Source organism: Rhinopithecus bieti, unplaced genomic scaffold (genome assembly GCF_001698545.2).
Source record: "Rhinopithecus bieti isolate Rb0 unplaced genomic scaffold, ASM169854v2 scaffold_7967, whole genome shotgun sequence".
Lineage (NCBI taxonomy): Eukaryota > Metazoa > Chordata > Mammalia > Primates > Cercopithecidae > Rhinopithecus > Rhinopithecus bieti.
Window position 1 is genome coordinate 3,496,971 of NW_016806112.1, and position 16,463 is coordinate 3,513,433.

Here is a 16,463-nt window from a genome sequence, read left to right on the forward strand (position 1 = left end):
ACTGCCCATATGTTTAAGACCCCCTGTAGTTTGTTTGAAAAGTTAAGAGATTTTCACAGTGAAGGTGCCATTTCTGAAATTTAAAGTGTTCCTTTTCACCGCAAGATAAGTTCACTCTGATTAAGTCCGTAATTCTCACTAAGCCATGTTTATGGGGGCAATAAACAATGTTTCAGCGTGCTTGTTAAATTGGGTTTCCAACCTCTCCACTCTTTAAAAATTGACATTTCAAATAAAAGGCAGGTGGAGATGGGAGTCGGGCTTCGCGGTGCTTAGTGAAGAATGAATGATGGCAAGTGGTGGTTGTATGGGAGGAATGAGGTCCTATTTTATGGCAGGGTGACCCCAAACCATTTGGGGACTAGGCAATCAACATCCGCTTACACTCCCAGTGAAACTCTTAAATTCAAATTCTGTTGTTTCAATTTGGATGGATGCTATTTTGAACTACTGCCAGACACCTTATACTCATTATTTAATTTTCATAATGCATCTGTGCTTTGGTAGTGGGGCCCCTATTTTACAGATGATGAAATATAGGCACAGAGAGGTTAAGTAACTTGTCCAAAGTCACACAGCTAATAATTAGGAGGAGCAGGATTCAAACACAGTTATTTCATTGCGTGAAACAGTTTAGTGTGTACAAAAGAAAACTATTATGCTGGCCCTACTTTTAGGGCTTGCTTGCCACTGTGTTTCAGCACTTTGGTAAGTCTGTGCAGGGAGATCACAAGAGATGTGTGGAGGTGGCCACTGTCCTCGGTATTTGCTCAGCACCAGCTCTGTGCCTGGAAGGTGGAGGAGGCTGCACAGCGAGGAGAAAGGCACCAGGCTTTGGGGTCAGGCAGTCCCAAGCTCAAATCTTAACTCTGATACTCTAGGATCTGGGGCAAGTTACTATACCTCTTGGAGCTTCAGGTTGTTCTTCTGTAAAATGTGAATAATAAAGCTCATTTCAAGAGGTTGCTTTGAGGATATTTTAAAATAATATATTCTAAAATGCAGGTAAATATAAAATAAGTATATTTAAAAACTCAGCAGTGCTTCACAGGTACCAGTGGTAAGCCTTACCACAATGTGTGTAAATAGCGTAAGATTAAAGCAGTTACTTTAAGGGGGAAGTGATAGCGCACAGGAAACTTCACTAAACAAGTTTTAACCATGAGCCAAAGAATCTGTTGTCCACTCTGCTTGGCATGGGGTTTAGAGATGACAACTTGAGGCAGGGATAGGAGTAGTCAAGAGGGTTTTCTAGAAGAGCAGGATCTGGTGGGTGGCGGTAACGTGGCGAGCTATGTCTGGGCCATGCTTCTCATCTTATGGAATGCTCTGCCATCTCATCGCATATTTGTGCTTTGCAGCTGTGGGGAAAGGTGTTGACACTTTCTTGTCCTCTTTTTACACATGAGGAAACTGAGTCTGCAGCAGTGGGAAGCCTGCTCCAGTTTGAGACAAAACACCAGCAGATCAGAGTGTGAGTGGGCTCACCCCTCCATTCTGCATGGCGGAGCGGAGGCCAGGCTGGATGGAAGTTCTGTGTTGGGGTGGATTTCTGGAGTGGATTGCTAGGAGGACTGGCAGAACCCAGCTCCCAGAGGTGGACCAGCTGGCAGTGACCGAGCATCTGCTCAATGGTGGACTCTGTATGAAAGACGTGTTCCCAGTGTCTCCCCCAATCTTGTCAACAACCCTAAAGGTAAAGAGCATGATCCCGGCTCACAGCAAGGAAAACTGGTGCTAGAGAAGGCTGAGTGCCTTGCCTGAAGCTGCCTAGCTTGTAAGTGAAAAGGCCAGGACCCCAGCCTAGGCCCAGGACCACAGAGGGGAGAGAATGGGGCTGGTGGGTGAGTGGGGAATGGTCCACTGGAGAGAAGTCTCTTCTGCTGCATACTACTGTGCCCTTTCTCAGATCTACCCACAGCCCATCCACAAGGAGAGGCAGGGAGCCCCTTGAGTTCAGAGATCATGGTTTAATCATCTCTGTGTCCCTTAGACCTAGTGTAAAGTTGACATGAATGACGGCTCCATATGTGACGCACCAAATGAGTGAGTGAATGAACACCCAGTGGATCGATGGCCAGGAAAGGGGCCATTGGAAAAAAAGTCCCTTTGCTGATCTGGCTTGAGAATCCTTGGACTTGTTAATGAGAGTCAGTGCCTATTACCTTGTGAGGGGTGGATTTGGCCTGACCTGGGAGGTGCTTACACCACTTCCCTCCTCTGCCAAGCTTCTGTTTCTGTTTAAAGCACACTGGGAAATTCCAGCAGTGTTTTCAGGACTCCTCTGAACTGTCAGGCTTAGATTTTTAATTTTGTGGAGCAGGAAGGAGCAAATCAGTGACTCTTGGCTCCAAAGAAAAGCCACTACGTTCATCAACTGCTTGGCAGCTCGATGACCTTTGGGGCCTGTGGAAGGGAAGGAAAATGTCACTCTTCCCTCTGTGTGTATCTGAGATTTCAGGAGGGAATAAAGAGTTTAGAATACCTGAATGTTTGCCTTTCCTTTCCTGTCCTATCCACTTTCCCTCTTATTTCTCTTTTCTTTCCTCCTAGGAGCCCACCAGCTTCCCATGCTGTTCTTTGTTATGTACTCATATATATGCGCATGCATTTGGGCACATTTTGTGCATGCTGTGTAGTGGTGTAGTGGAAAGAACACTGGCTCATGGAACCCAGATTCAAATCCTTTCTCTGATGCATCCAGTTGTAAGAACATGGGCAAATTATTTGATCTTTAGCCTTCTTTCCTCATCCATCAAATAGGTGTGATTCTGTGGGAAACTCTCCCCTCCCTGGGAATTTTAGTGGTGTCTGAGCCAGGCATCAAAATACTTCAGGGCTTGATTCATCTGGTATGCCTAACAAAGGTCTGTTATATTAGTTGCTCAGTATGTTTGTTGATTGAAACAATGTGTCAGAGCAAATAATGCCATGCCTTGAGTGGAACAAAGGTATTGCTGTTCGTCTGAATGCCTAGAAGTGTTTCTTAGCCGTGTGACTTCGGACCAGTTATTTTACCTCTCTGACCCTCAGTATCCCTCTCTCTCCACAGGGACTTCATGGGGATTAGTTAAATGATACATGTAAAGAGTTGGGCTGTGGGAGGAACACAGCAGCTAGTGACTGTAATTTTGTTGTTATGTGTGTCAGTAAGATGATGGATGCAGAGCATGTCATACAGTTCCTGATACACACAGGCCTCTGTAACACTGGCTGTGGCTTGGACTGATATGTAGCCATAGGAGTGCAGTTGGAGAAGAAAGGCATGTATTAGTCCATTCTCACATGACTGTAAAGAACTACCTGAGACTGGGCAATTTATAAAGAGGTTTAATTGGCTCAGAGTTCTGCAGGCTGTACAGGAAGCATGGCCTGGGAGGCCTCAGGAAACTTACAATCATGGTGGAAGGCGATGGGGAAGCTGCCACATCCCACATAGCCAGGAGGAGGAAGAGAGAGAGACAGGAATGCTACACACTTTCAAACAACCAGATCTTGCGAGAACTCACTCACCATCACAAGAACAGCAAGGGGGAAATCAGCCCCCATGATCCAGTCATCTCCCACCAGGCCCCTCCTCCAACACTGGGAATTACAACAGGGCATGAGATCTGGGTGGGAACACAGAGCCACACCATATCAAGGCAGCTGCTTGGAACCCAGAGACAGTCATTTAGAATAAAGTTTTGATTAATGAGCTACTAAGATGTAATTTTTGGTTTAATTTTAGCCATATTCTCTCCCTTTAAAAGAACAAACAAACAAACAAAAAAACAAGCTCCCAAGAAGTCATACTTACAGGGGACATACAGTATAATGTCAAGAGTCACATCAAGTATGCCTCTCTCACAGAGGGATCAACTTATACCAGACTTAGTTTAAACAAATACAAAGCACGTTGTGGGCGTGATAATAAACATGTGAGGATGTTGTGCCATCTCAGAGCAAAGTGTCTTTGCAGGAAGCCAGCCTAGACCCTTCTCCTTTGCTTGGAGTCCCATTACTGGTCTCAGAAGTGCTGCCTTGGGCGCTGTCTTGGCCATAAGAGAGTAGATGATGCTTACCGGCTTTGGGCGTCACCCCAGAAGGGAACTTTTTACTTAATCCTCTCACAACCCTATGTAACAAGTGGTTATAGACCCATTTTATGGATAAAGAAATTGAGGTTCAACTAGGATTAAATCATTTATCCTGGGTCCTGTAACTAGGAATTGAGGAAGAGAAAATCCCAAGCCCACTCTACCTGACTCATGCTCCTCCTCAGGACTGCAAAGGCGTCTCCGAAGGACCCCAACAGTGTTGTGGCTTTGTCCTTCCCTGGAGGGAGTCAGTGCAGACTGAGAAGCAGTGTGTGTCCTGGAGCTGTCTGCCTTCACAAACACATTTTCTAATAGTAAAATAGAGTCTCAATTGAATCGCTTTTATTATAGAATTATTGCTATCTTGATTTTGTATAATAATAACTCATATATAGTGCTTCTGATATACCAGACACTGTCCTAGGTATTACACATATATTAACTCATTTAATTGCCAAAACAATCTGGTGAAGTCCATTTTTTGTTGTTGTTGTTTTGTTTTTGGTAAACATTTTCTTGAAGTGTGAGGGAAAGATGCACCCATCCTAAATGTACAGTTAAAGCCAGGCAAAGTGGGGCACAGTGGCATGCACCTGTAGTGCCAGCTGCTCAGGGGGCTGAGGCAGGAGGATCACTTGAGCCCAGGAGTCCGAGTCCAGCCTGGGCAACACAGCAAGACCTCATCTCCTAAAAAAGATAAAAAATAAAAAATAAAAAAATAACCAAACCAACACAGAAACCCACTAAACGTACAGCTAGTTGAGTTTTTACAAGGTGGACATGTACATGTAACCACCACCCAGATATTGAAACAAAATATTACCAGCCCCCTAGAAACTCCTCTTGTACCCTGTTCTAGTCAGTTTCCCCCAGCCCAAGGATGACCACTGTCCTGGATGTCAGTGCTGTTATCATCTCATTATACAGCTAGGGAAACCGAGGCACAGGAAGTCTAAGTAATTTGCCCAAGGTAGCACAGTTTTCATTGGCAGAGTTAGGATTCAGACTCGGGTAGTCTGGCTCCAGAGAATGCACTTTTATATGAGACGTAGCCAAGAAAAGAACAATTGCTTGGTGGCAGTTTAATTTTTAATAGCACAAGAGTATAATAGTAGAGACTTATTCACATTTTCCTTTGTTCTGAAAATCAGCTGTTTAAATCCTTAGTCTTAGAACTCTAATCCATTTTATTGACACAACTTGCAAATTGCAAGGATAGAAACTTGCCTTTAATAGCCCCACATTTATTGATCACTTATTGCAATCAGACATTGTGTTAAATTTTTCATACCTCTTATCTCACTAAATCCTCTCAACACAGCTGTGCAGTATTATCCCCCATTTTACTGATAAGAAAACTGAGGCTCAGAAGTGAAGAATTTGCTGACGTTTACACAGTACAGAAGCAGGACTTGAATCTGGCTGTCTTGTTCCAGACCCACAGTCTTAATCGCTGTGTTAACTCCTATCTGGCTTTCTGTTTCCACTGTGAATTAATTCTATACTAATTAATCATGCTAATTTTACATGATTGTTATCATTGCCATCATTATTATTATTCCCATTGCACTTCCTTGAGCAGACTCTGATTTGCTTTTGTTGAGCTGACATTGTCCATTCGGGCTTACGTTGACATCTGCTGCCAGGCAGGCCTCCCAGTAGAGTGGATCTAGCCACAGTCATTTCTCATTCCCCAGTTAATGAGCACTTGCCTTGTGTCAGGCACTGTGCTGGGCACTGGAGACAAATAAGACACAGCTCTGCCCTGGCGATGGTCCTGGTCTAAGGACAGCCAGAAAAGATTCACCCAGTGCTGGCCTGTTTACTCTATGTGTGTCACCTTCCTGAACCACACAACCTCCATCCTAGAAAGGGTGTCCTGTTTTGCTGCACAGCTGCTGTTGGAGGAGCAGAGGCAGAACTGAGCCCCTGCTCTTCAATGTCCAACCCTGCGCTCCCAAGCCGGCTGAGTGCTGCATGCTCCTGGCCAGTCTTCGGATCCCCTGGGTGACATTGCCAGTGCACACCGTTGCCCTTCATCTTGTGGCTTGCTTCTAAGTACTACCTTTTTCTCACTAGCTGCCCAATTCCCTCCCTGGACAGGTAGGACACTCCCCCACCCCAATCTGTGTGGGCAGCTGGTGTGGTTTTAATTAGTGTAGCTGATATTATTTTATATTTTAGGGAGGAAATCCCATTGTTTTCATACAACGAACTCTAGAAAGTAAGGCTCAACACCATCTTGGCTACAGGAAAGAAACCAAAGAGAGAGTGTTTATTAAACAGACCCCCTCCTTTGTATAGGGAAGTCTATCAGAATCTCTAGGGACATTGGCTTTTTATGTTTATCCTAAGAGGGCATGACTTGAAAAAGTTAAAAATCCTGGACTAGATGAAAAAAGAAGGGGACAGGGAGCCAAACACAGCCACAGATCAGAATGTACACTGAGGGGTGGCCCTGGGGAGAGTCGCCTTGTAGCATGGCATTCATTCACCATTGTTCGCACACTCTTACCTTGTGTGGTTGGCTGTGATTTTATTCTGTGTTCTGGAGAGAGTGCTAATGTGTTTATCAACTTCATTAAGGTATAATTTATCACAACCCATCCATTTAAAGTATATGGTTCAATGAATACCTTCATTGGGGTATATTTATCACAACCCATCCATTTAAAGTATATGGTTCAACGCATTTTGACAGTTTTATACAATCATGAAACCACCACAATAAAGATATAGAATATTTTCATCACCCTCAATGATCATTTGTTTTTATTTAACAAACACAAAAAAAGTGTTTTTATTTAACAAACACTTATCTTGCACTTCCCATGTGCCAGGCACTACTCCAAGTACTTTAAAATATTAACCCATTGAATCCTCACAAGTCTGTGAGGTAGGTAATGTTATCCCCCGTTTATCAAGGAGGCAACTGAGGCACAGAAAGATTAAGTGACATGCCCAGGTTGGCACAGCTGGTGGATGGTAGAGATTAATTAGAACCCAGACTGGCTTTGGATCTATGTTCTTCACCTCTAGGCTCTGCTGCCTCGCCTCTCATTCATTCATTCATTCATGAATTGTCTGCTCTTGGGCAAATATTGCGGTAGGAGTTGAGAGTAGAGAAATCTGATTCTCAACCCCCAAAAGCCCGTAGACTAGGGAAGGAATCAGATACCTACCTAAGTAACTCACCATCAACACGTTATTCTAATTGTGCAGATAAACCTTAGGGGAGCACAGGTCATAGGAGGCTTGCCGCTGCCTCAGTCTCTCCAGCCAGGCATGGCTGAGGTCTAGGAACTATTGGAGGAGAGGGGACAGGCAAGCAAGAGAACTGATGAGCACCTGTTAGGGCCATTCTGGGAATTATGCTGAATCTTTTACATACATTAGCTTATCAAAGCCTCACAGGACTCTGTGAGATAGGTGGTGTTATGATCTCCATTCTACAGATGAAAACCTGGAGGATTTATGCAGTCAAGTCAGTTGCCTACAGTAAGCCCCTTGGTCAGGGACAAGCCAGAGGTGAAATACTAGAGCTGGTGTCCTCTCAGCTGCCCCGACCATCCCCCATACTACGGGTTTTTCCTTTCCTGGCCTAAAAGGCAGGGGTCAAGTTCAGACTGTCTGTGACAAAGCAGAAAGAAGAAGACATTCTTCATTAACAATATATATGGGAAAGTGCCATTTTTTGTGTGCGTTTCTCTGTGTAAGAAATGCCATTTGGAAAGCCAGTGTGCATGTCAGTTTTTTTGTTTTTTTTTTTTGTTTTTTTTTTTCATTCTGAGAAAAAGCCTATAGAGTCTGGTGGGGGGAAGGGTTTGCAGCTGGCAGGAGCTTTGGCATATGCTGTAACTAAAAAGAGAGGGAATGTGTTGGTGGGACAAGCTACCGGAGAGCTGTCTCGGTGTGCCGCGGTACTAGTAAGTGTTTTAATTGGGTAGGGTTTTTGGAGGACTATTTTGACATCTGCTCGTGTCTTTGCTGATTTTTCTTCACTTATAGTAGGAAACACAAGCTGTGGATAAAATGACTTTAAAATAATTGGAAGTAAAGATATCTCTCTCAAAGTCGAATTTGAGAGGGACACTTTTTAAGAAGTGGAAACTAAATTCCACTTCTAGGAATGCATCCTAAAGCACAAAGCTTTATGCCTGCAGATTTCATGACAATATTATATACAGTAATTTCTTCAAAAGTGGAAATAACATCCCACAAAAGGGGCTTGGTTGAGTTTGTTTCCATGTAGTAGGATACGCTGTCACAATTAGTAATGATCTATACAAAGTTCTTAATGAAGTGGATCACTGCTTATATCAGAATCAGTGAGAAAATCAGAAGTGTTAAGAATTATTTCAACTGGCCAAACAGAGGCTCACACCTGTCATCCCAGCACTTTGGGAGGCCGAGACGGGTGGATCACGAGGTCGGGAGATCGAGACCATTTTGGCCAACATGGTGAAACCCCGTCTCTAGTAAAAATACAAAAATTAGCTGGGTGTGGTGGTGCATGCCTGTAATCCCAGCTACTCGGGAGGCAGAGGCATGAGAATAGCTTGGACCCAGGAGGCAGAGGTTGCAGTGAGCCAAGATCATGCCACTGCACTCCAGCCTGGCAACAGAGTGAGACTCCATCTTAAAAAAAAAAAAAAAAAAAATTATTTCAACTTTGCTTTAACACATAGGAAAGGGAGAATATGGAAGGAAATAGACCAAAACATTGTCTCCAATGGAGGGACTGGGGTAACTGTAATTTTCTTCTTTAAACTTTTCTGTCTTTCCCCGTTTTTTTTTTTTTTTTTCAGACAGAGAGTTTCACTCTTGTCACCCAGGTTGGAGTGCAGTGGCGCCATCTCAGTTCACTGCAACCTCTGCCTCCCAGGTCCAAGCGATTCTCCTGCCTCAGCTTCCCAAGTAACTGGGATTACATGCACCCACCACCACACCTGGGTAATTTTTTGTATTTTTAGTAGAGACAGGATTTTGCCATGTTGGCCAGGCTGGTCTCGAACTCCAGACCTCAGGTGATCCACCTGCCTCAGCCTCCCGAAGTGCTGAGGTTACAAGCGTGAGACACCGTACCCGGCCTTTCCCATTTTTTTAATAGTAGGCATCTATAATTTTTTTTTTTTTTTGAGATGGAGCTTCACTTGGTCGCCCAGGATGGAGTGCAGTGGAGCGATTTTGGCTCACTGCAAGCTCCACCTCCCGTTTCATGCCATTCTCCTGCCTCAGCCTCCTGAGTAGCTGGGACTACAGGCACCCGCCAACACGCCCAACTAATTTTTTTGTATTTTTAGTAGAGATGGGGTTTCACCGTGTTAGCCAGGATGGTCTCGATCTCCTGACCTCGTAATCTGCCTGTCTCGGCCTCCCAAAGTGCTGGGATTACAGGCGTGAGCCACCGCACCCGTCCTATCTTTTATGATAAAAAGGAAAGTAGTATTTTATGTAAGAGAAAGCAGACTCTGAGCGTGTTGATATAACTGTATGTCCTGAACAGATAGATACTCATTCTGATGTCTGAGTGATCGGATTAGGGCTATCTTCAGAAGAAAGTCAGCTTTGGGGTCAGACTGCGTTCAAAAGTTGACTGCTGCTCCCTAGCTCTGACTTTGGGCAGCTTGTTTGACCTCTCTGCACCCCTACTTGGTTCCCACGTGGAGATGCTAGTGTCCCTGACTGATGGCGTGGTTAAGATGAGAGGCTCTGGCACCTGGCAATGGTCTGGCTTCCTTCCTCATCCGCGCTTCCCGTCCCTACCCCCAGTTTGAGTGTTTCTTGCCTTTCTTCATTCCCCTGGTTGCCTTGATCCTTTGGGGGACTGGGCACTGTCCGGCGAGCTGGGCTCCAATTCTTTCCTTGGGAACAGTGAGCTTCAGGAAGGCCCTTAAGTCCATGCCAGCCCTTTTGGAAGAGGCCTTGCCACCAGGAGGGCAGCATTGTCCTTCAAGAGGAAACTGTGCCGCCCCAGCTCCTGCCTGGAGCCTGGTGCTTGGGGCATTTTGGTTACTAAGGGGACCCTGGCCTGCTAAGTTAGAAAAAGGGGCCAGGTTTTTTCCTATTCTTCAGCTTACTGCCATTGTTGAAAAAGTAAACACTCCACACAGCTTAACCGGCAAGTCCTCCAACCAGGAGTGGGAAGAAATCAAAAGCCTATTCCAGCCCAGCGGTGGAGAGCCTACAAGGGCTGGTCTGTGCTGCTGGGGCCCAGTGGGAACGCAGAAACAAGGCCTGATTCTGGTCCAGAATCAACATCCCATTCATGGGGCCTTTCAGCCCTGGAGGCTTCTCTCCAATGGCCATCATCTCCTGATGCCTTCTGTTTGGGGCTATTTGGAAGGTCAGAGGAGGCAAAGTAGTTGATTCTGGGGTGCACAGCCCTCTGCTCTGTCCTGGAGGCAGGCGCGTCCTTCAGGATGTTATGAGTCCTTCTCTGATTCTGTTTCCTGTGACTGTGGGCAGCCTTTGAAGTGAGAGACCAAGCAAGAAGGGGGCCCAAGGATTTTTGCCCTCAGGCCATTGCCACTACAGCCTTCCAGACTGACTGTGGCTATTGTGTATATTATAAAAGTAGTAATAATAGCCACTATTTATTACATCTTACTGTGTGGCCAGCATTATGGGTGTGTTTGCTGTCATCAAGCAGCCCTGGGGGAAGTGAGAGAAGTAGGGTGGCCATAGTTAGCATTTTAATTTTACAGACAAAGCCAATTAGTAGACACATAACCTTGGGCAAGCTACTTCTTGGAGCCTCAGTTACTCATCTATAAAATGGGGCTAATGATAGCTCACCCCCAGCCCCATTGATGGAATGAAAGCATCTGTGTGGCAGTGCTCTGTGAGCCTGAGGTGTGACATCAGTGAAAAAGAGGGCCGTTGATGCTATTTTGATACCTTCCTGCTAGCACACTGCTGGGCATTTGACCTGTTGGGTTGCAGAGTGAGGCAGCTAGGGAGTCCTGGACAATCTCCTGTGAATCTCAACATTCTTCTGTATAAAATGGAGATTATGCTTCAAATAACAAAAGCGCTATAAAATACGAACTTGTTTTTTGTATCATTAGGTTGGTGCAAAAGTAATTACTCTCTGCCGTTACTTTGGTAAAAACTACAATTACTTTTGTACCAACCTAATATGATCAAAGTTCTCCATTCGCTGATATCTTTTTACCCTATAAATAAGGCAGCAGGTAATAATGGGTGTTGGGGTTTGGAGGAAAGAATAAACTCCTACATCAGCAATTGTGTCCCTCCTCTGTGGTTCTCAGCCCATAGTAAGTACTTAGAGATTGATGGATAGGTTTGTGGACGAGCCCCAGAGGCCTGGAGAAGTTAGTGGATAGCAGGAGTTGGAGGCCCTGGTGGTGTTAAGTGAAAAGGTTCCAGGATTCTGCTGCCTGGGAGTGTTTTTTCAACCCTACGAGGCTTGTGACCAGCGTGGCTCTACCCTCCTGCTGGGAAGAATCTTGAAATGTTTACTTAGGTACCATGTTCTGCCCTAGAGGCTGGGATTTAAGAGAGTGAATGTCAACCATATTAATGTGCACTTACCAGATGTCAGTCATGTTGTCAGGGGCTGGTTATTTTGCAGTGGTGAGCCACAGATGAGCCCCTGAAGGAGCCCACACCCCAATAGGGGAGGCAGGCAGGCAGAGAGGTGCTGGGGCTCAGAGTGACAAGGGCTGTGTGAAGGTCAGTTTCCCTGCGGGTGTCTGACGATGAGGAGGTGGATGGTGCAGTGCAGAGAGCATGGCCTGGGGAGGCAGCCAGGCCTGTGGTTTCTTCTGCCTCTTACCTCAGTGCTCTGAACCTCATCTTCCTCAAGTTTCGAACATTGAGGGCAATAACATCCACTTTACAGGGGTTGGTAAGAATTAAATGAAATAAGGTGAGTGAAGCACAGAGCAAGAGCTAGGAAGCTTCTAGTATATGCTACTTGTCCATTTCCAGGGCATTGGAAACTGGAGCTTGAGCAGCCATTGGATGTCTGCCTCCATTGCCAGCCTACACTGTGTTCTGGGGTGAATTAGGAAAAGGCATCTGCCCCCTTTCCCTGACTGGTGCCACTCAGCAGGCACGTGGGTTGGCAGATTTCAGCCCTAGCTTAGGTGGTTGGCATCTGAGGAGTGCCTACCTGCACAGCCATGTGCAGTGTGCTCAGAGGTTGACCAGTAATGGAATTGATCCTTTATATGCAGTGACCACAGGTCCCATCGTGTGCCTGTTGCCCTGGTGTAAGATGAGGTCTTTCACATCCAAATGTATCCCAGTTTAGACAGCAAATGATAGCATCTTTCTATGCAAAATAAAATAAAGACAATAGTTCTAAAGCCTCTGACTCAAAAGGAATGTGCTTGATATGTAATGGGGAGGGAGGATTGAATGGGACCAGGAGTGGCGGGTAGGCAGGAGAAACACAAAGATGGATTCTTAGTAGTGGATAAGTAGTGTGATTAAAAATTTGAAACTCAGGCTACACCCTGTCTTGGACTCACACAGGCTGTGGGGAATTGCTGCCAGATTGCGGGGAGGATTCTTTTTTTCTCCATATTGTCCGTTCATCCCTTCTCCTGTCACCAAGCATGAAAACCTTGTAGGCATGAGTTTCCCTCATCTTTTCTATTACTGTGCCAATAGAATAATGGCTTATGGCCAGAGCTTCTGAGCCATTACTAGCTGGATATCTGTGGAAAATTGAACCAAATTGAAAGTGTGACCTTCCTACTTGGCATTTAAGGGAAGTGTTAACAATAGGCCACACACAATATTCCATACCCAAGAATGACAGGATCCAAAAGAGAGATGGGCAAGTAGCCTTTGTTAAATTAGGGGGCTGGATTGAATGGGGATATCACGAGAACATAGCCATATATCAGCATTCCTGGGGCCAGAGCTTTGGACCTCAGCATCTGTTAAATGTATAGGGGGCAAATGATGATGGGATGTAATGATCCCTCTTACTTTCTGGCTGTGTAACCTGGGGCATGTTACTGAGCCTCTGTGAACCCTTTTCACTCCTGGTACTTGGGGATAATCATGCAAGCTCACAGAGATTTTATGAGAGTTCAGTGAGCTAACAAATGTGAACCTCCTACGATTGGGCCTGCTGCAGAGTAAGACTTTGGCAAATGTCACTTTTCTTCTCTATGCCTCTTCCCCAGAGAAGGCAGGGGAAGTGTGTCTTGATGGCACCTCAATGACCTTCTCTTCTGGATTTTTTTCTCCTTGCAGAGAGTCAGAAACATGGCCCTGGATGATGTCGTGATCCTGAATGTGGACACCAACACCCTGGAAACCCCCTTCGATGACCTCCAGAGCCTCCCAAACGATGTGGTAGGTATCTAAGCTCGCGAGGATCTAACTTCTGTGAGCTCCTGCAAAGAAATGAACGTGACTTTGGGAAATGGGGAAGGAGAGGAAATAGCCAAGGTTTTCCTGTGACCTGAGAACTGCAGTTTGTTTCTCCATTGAAACCTTTGTCTCAGTGTAGAAAGTTAGAAGGTGACCAGGCGTGGTGGCTCACACCTGTAATCCCAGCACTTTGGGAGGCCAAGGCGGGTGGATTACTTGAGGTCAGGAGTTCAAGACCAGCCTGGTCAACGTGGTGAAACCCCGTCTCTACTAAAAATACAAAATTAGCCAGGCATGGTGGCGCATGCCTGTAATCCCAGCTACTCAGGAGGCTGAGGCAGGAGAATCACTTGAACCCAGGAGGTGGAGGTTGCATTGAGCTGAGATTGTGCCACTGCACTCCAGCCTGGGTGACAGAGTGAGACTCCGTCTCGAAAAAAAAAGATAGAAAGTTAGGGCCCACGCCTGTAATCCCAGCACTTTGGGAGGCCGATGCGGCGGATCATGAGGTCAGGAGAGCGAGACCATCCTGGCTAACATGGTGAAACCCCATCTCTACTAAAAATACAAAAAATTAGCTGGGCGTGGTGGCACATGCCTGTAGTCCCAACTACTTAGGAGGCTGAGGCAGGAGAATTGCTTGAACCCGGGAGGTAGAGGTTGCAGTGAGCTGAGATCGCTCTACTGCCCTCCAGTCTCGGTGACAGAGCAAGACTCCATCTCAAAAAAAAAGAAAGTTAGAAGGTGGTTTACTTTTTGAGTCTATTTTGCTCTTGAACTTTTGTTAAGAAAGACTGTGAAGTGACCTTAGTATCTAGACCTCTCCTTTCTGTGGGAGTCTGAGGGTCTCGCCACCTCTCCCCAGCACATTGGTACCTCTAGAGATCAGGACAGCTCCCTCCAAGTAACACCACAGAAGGCAGCTGGCAGAGTTTTCAGTGTGAACAATTTGGGGTACTTCAAACCTACACTTTTTTTCCTAGAGCATCATCAGCCTTTTCCCCTCATAGTAGAGTATCAGGTGCCAGTGCTCTCAGTGTAGCTGTGTGCCCTCCGCGTCGCACTTTGTTGCCTCAGGTCTACACAGAATGTGGGTTCTATTGAGCAAAAAGTAATTGGCTGCCACATTTGCTACACTAACATCTGCCTATATACCTGTCTCCTGTTGCTACTTGGAGCAGCCCTGTAGGCAGCTGTGTAAGGTAGACCCATTCTCCCCTTGTCCATGCCAGTGAGGATTGGGCCTCACCAGCAAGTGTGGTTTTGTCATTTCTGCTTTGGCCTCCGTAGCTCTGCCTGCAAGAAGATCTGTAGAATTATCCTGATTTCCAGAGTGAAAGGGGTTGCTGTTCCTGGCCATGTGGTACTCATATGTGTCCTGGTTGGCGGAGTGTTTTACCTGGTGGGCATTGATGCACCATCACTGCCAGGAGCCCCAGTGGCACCCTGTGGGTAGCTGTTCTGAAAGGATTGCTGTTTGTTGATGAATGTCTTACAGGATAATTTCTTTCCTTTTTTTTTTTTTTGTTTGAAACAGCATCTGGCTCTGTCACCCAGGCTGGAGTGCAGTGGCACTATCTTAGCTCACTGCAGCCTCTGCCTCCTGGGCTCAATCAATCCTCCAACCTCATTCTCCCAAGTAGCTGGGACTATAGGCACATGCCACCATGCCCAGCTACTTTTTATAGAGACAGAGTCTTGCTGTGTTGCCCAGGCTGGTCTCATACTCCTGAGCTCAAGCAGTCTGCCCATCTCAGCCTCCCAAAGTGCTGGGATTACAAGCATGAGCCACTGTGCCCAGCCATAACAGTATTTCAAACTTCTCTACACCTAACTCACTGTGAGATTTTGGGGGAGTCATTTGTACCCTAGAGCAGTGCTCCACTTATAATTCAACAGTGGCTGCCATTCACTGGCTTATTGCACTGAGCTCCCGTCATTGACCTCTCATTTACTCTTCATGCCACTCTGAGGATGGCCTTTTCCTTACTCCTGCTTGACCCACAGAGCTAGAGAGAGGTGGAGCCAAGGCGTGAACTCAACCCTGTGGGTCTACAGAGCCCACGTGGCCCCTTTGCCCTACTAGGTGTCTTCTGCATTTAGGATGTCATTCATCCTGAATGACAGTATTGTAGCCCTGTGGAACAGGTGGTCTATAAGGTATTTATCTCCTTTCTACAGAGAGGAGAGAACCTCAGAGAGCATGTGCCTTGCCTTAAATCCTGTAGGTGATTAGGGGCACAGCTGAGATTGGACCCCCAGTCTGTGCTGCCTCTATTCTGTGTATCCCGCCTCCCTCTGAGGCAGCAAGAGACGACAGAACTTAAGAAAAATTAAAGTGTGAGACAGGCAGGAGGACCTGTAAGGTGTGAGAATCATGTCAGGACAGAGTACGTGGTTGGTACCCTAGGGCCTACTAGCTATAATTTGAGTTCTTTTGGTCCAAGGAATCTGAGGCTCCCAACCCTGTTTCCCTTCAGTGGACGAGCACCTCTTGAAGCCATGGATATCTTAGGCATGGACCTGGCAACTGCCTAGTGAATGTGGGAAGTGAACCTGAGGTCTATCAGGTGCAGGAAATGGCCAAGGGCCCTGTGGCAGCATGAGATGAGTGACTGGCAGCTCAGAAACCATGGAGTGGACTGACTGGTCCCACCTGCACTGCTCTGACCCTGTGCTGGCACTGAGCAGCAAAGAGAAAGCAGATCTTCAAAGATTGTATGTCAGTAAGGGAAACAGATATGTCAATTACATATCCATTACAGTGTAGCATAATAGGGACCACAGGGAAATAGGAATCGGGCACAGAAGGGCCCAGGAGAGAGAGTAACAAAATTTTGGGGAGGATAATGGAGTCTTTCTGAAGATGGCAAATTCCAAGATGCCTTTTAAATGACAAGTAAGGTAGCCTCGGGGAATCAAAGTAACTTGGGTGAGTTATTTTCCCTCTTTGAGCCTCAGTTTTCCACATTAAAAGAGGAGTACTAGGCCTGCTCTCAGGATTATTATGGCAAACAGTTATGGTAA

General features: G+C 46.0%; 1 protein-coding gene across 1 annotated transcript in view; it reads left to right on the forward strand.

The window, feature by feature from the left end:
- The window catches only part of DENND1A (DENN domain containing 1A), a 505,985-nt gene that overhangs the window by 290,083 nt on the left and 199,439 nt on the right, over positions 1–16,463 (forward strand). The window contains 1 exon segment of the mRNA XM_017874791.1: positions 13,317–13,418. Within this exon segment, the coding sequence (XP_017730280.1) occupies positions 13,317–13,418 (102 nt within the window).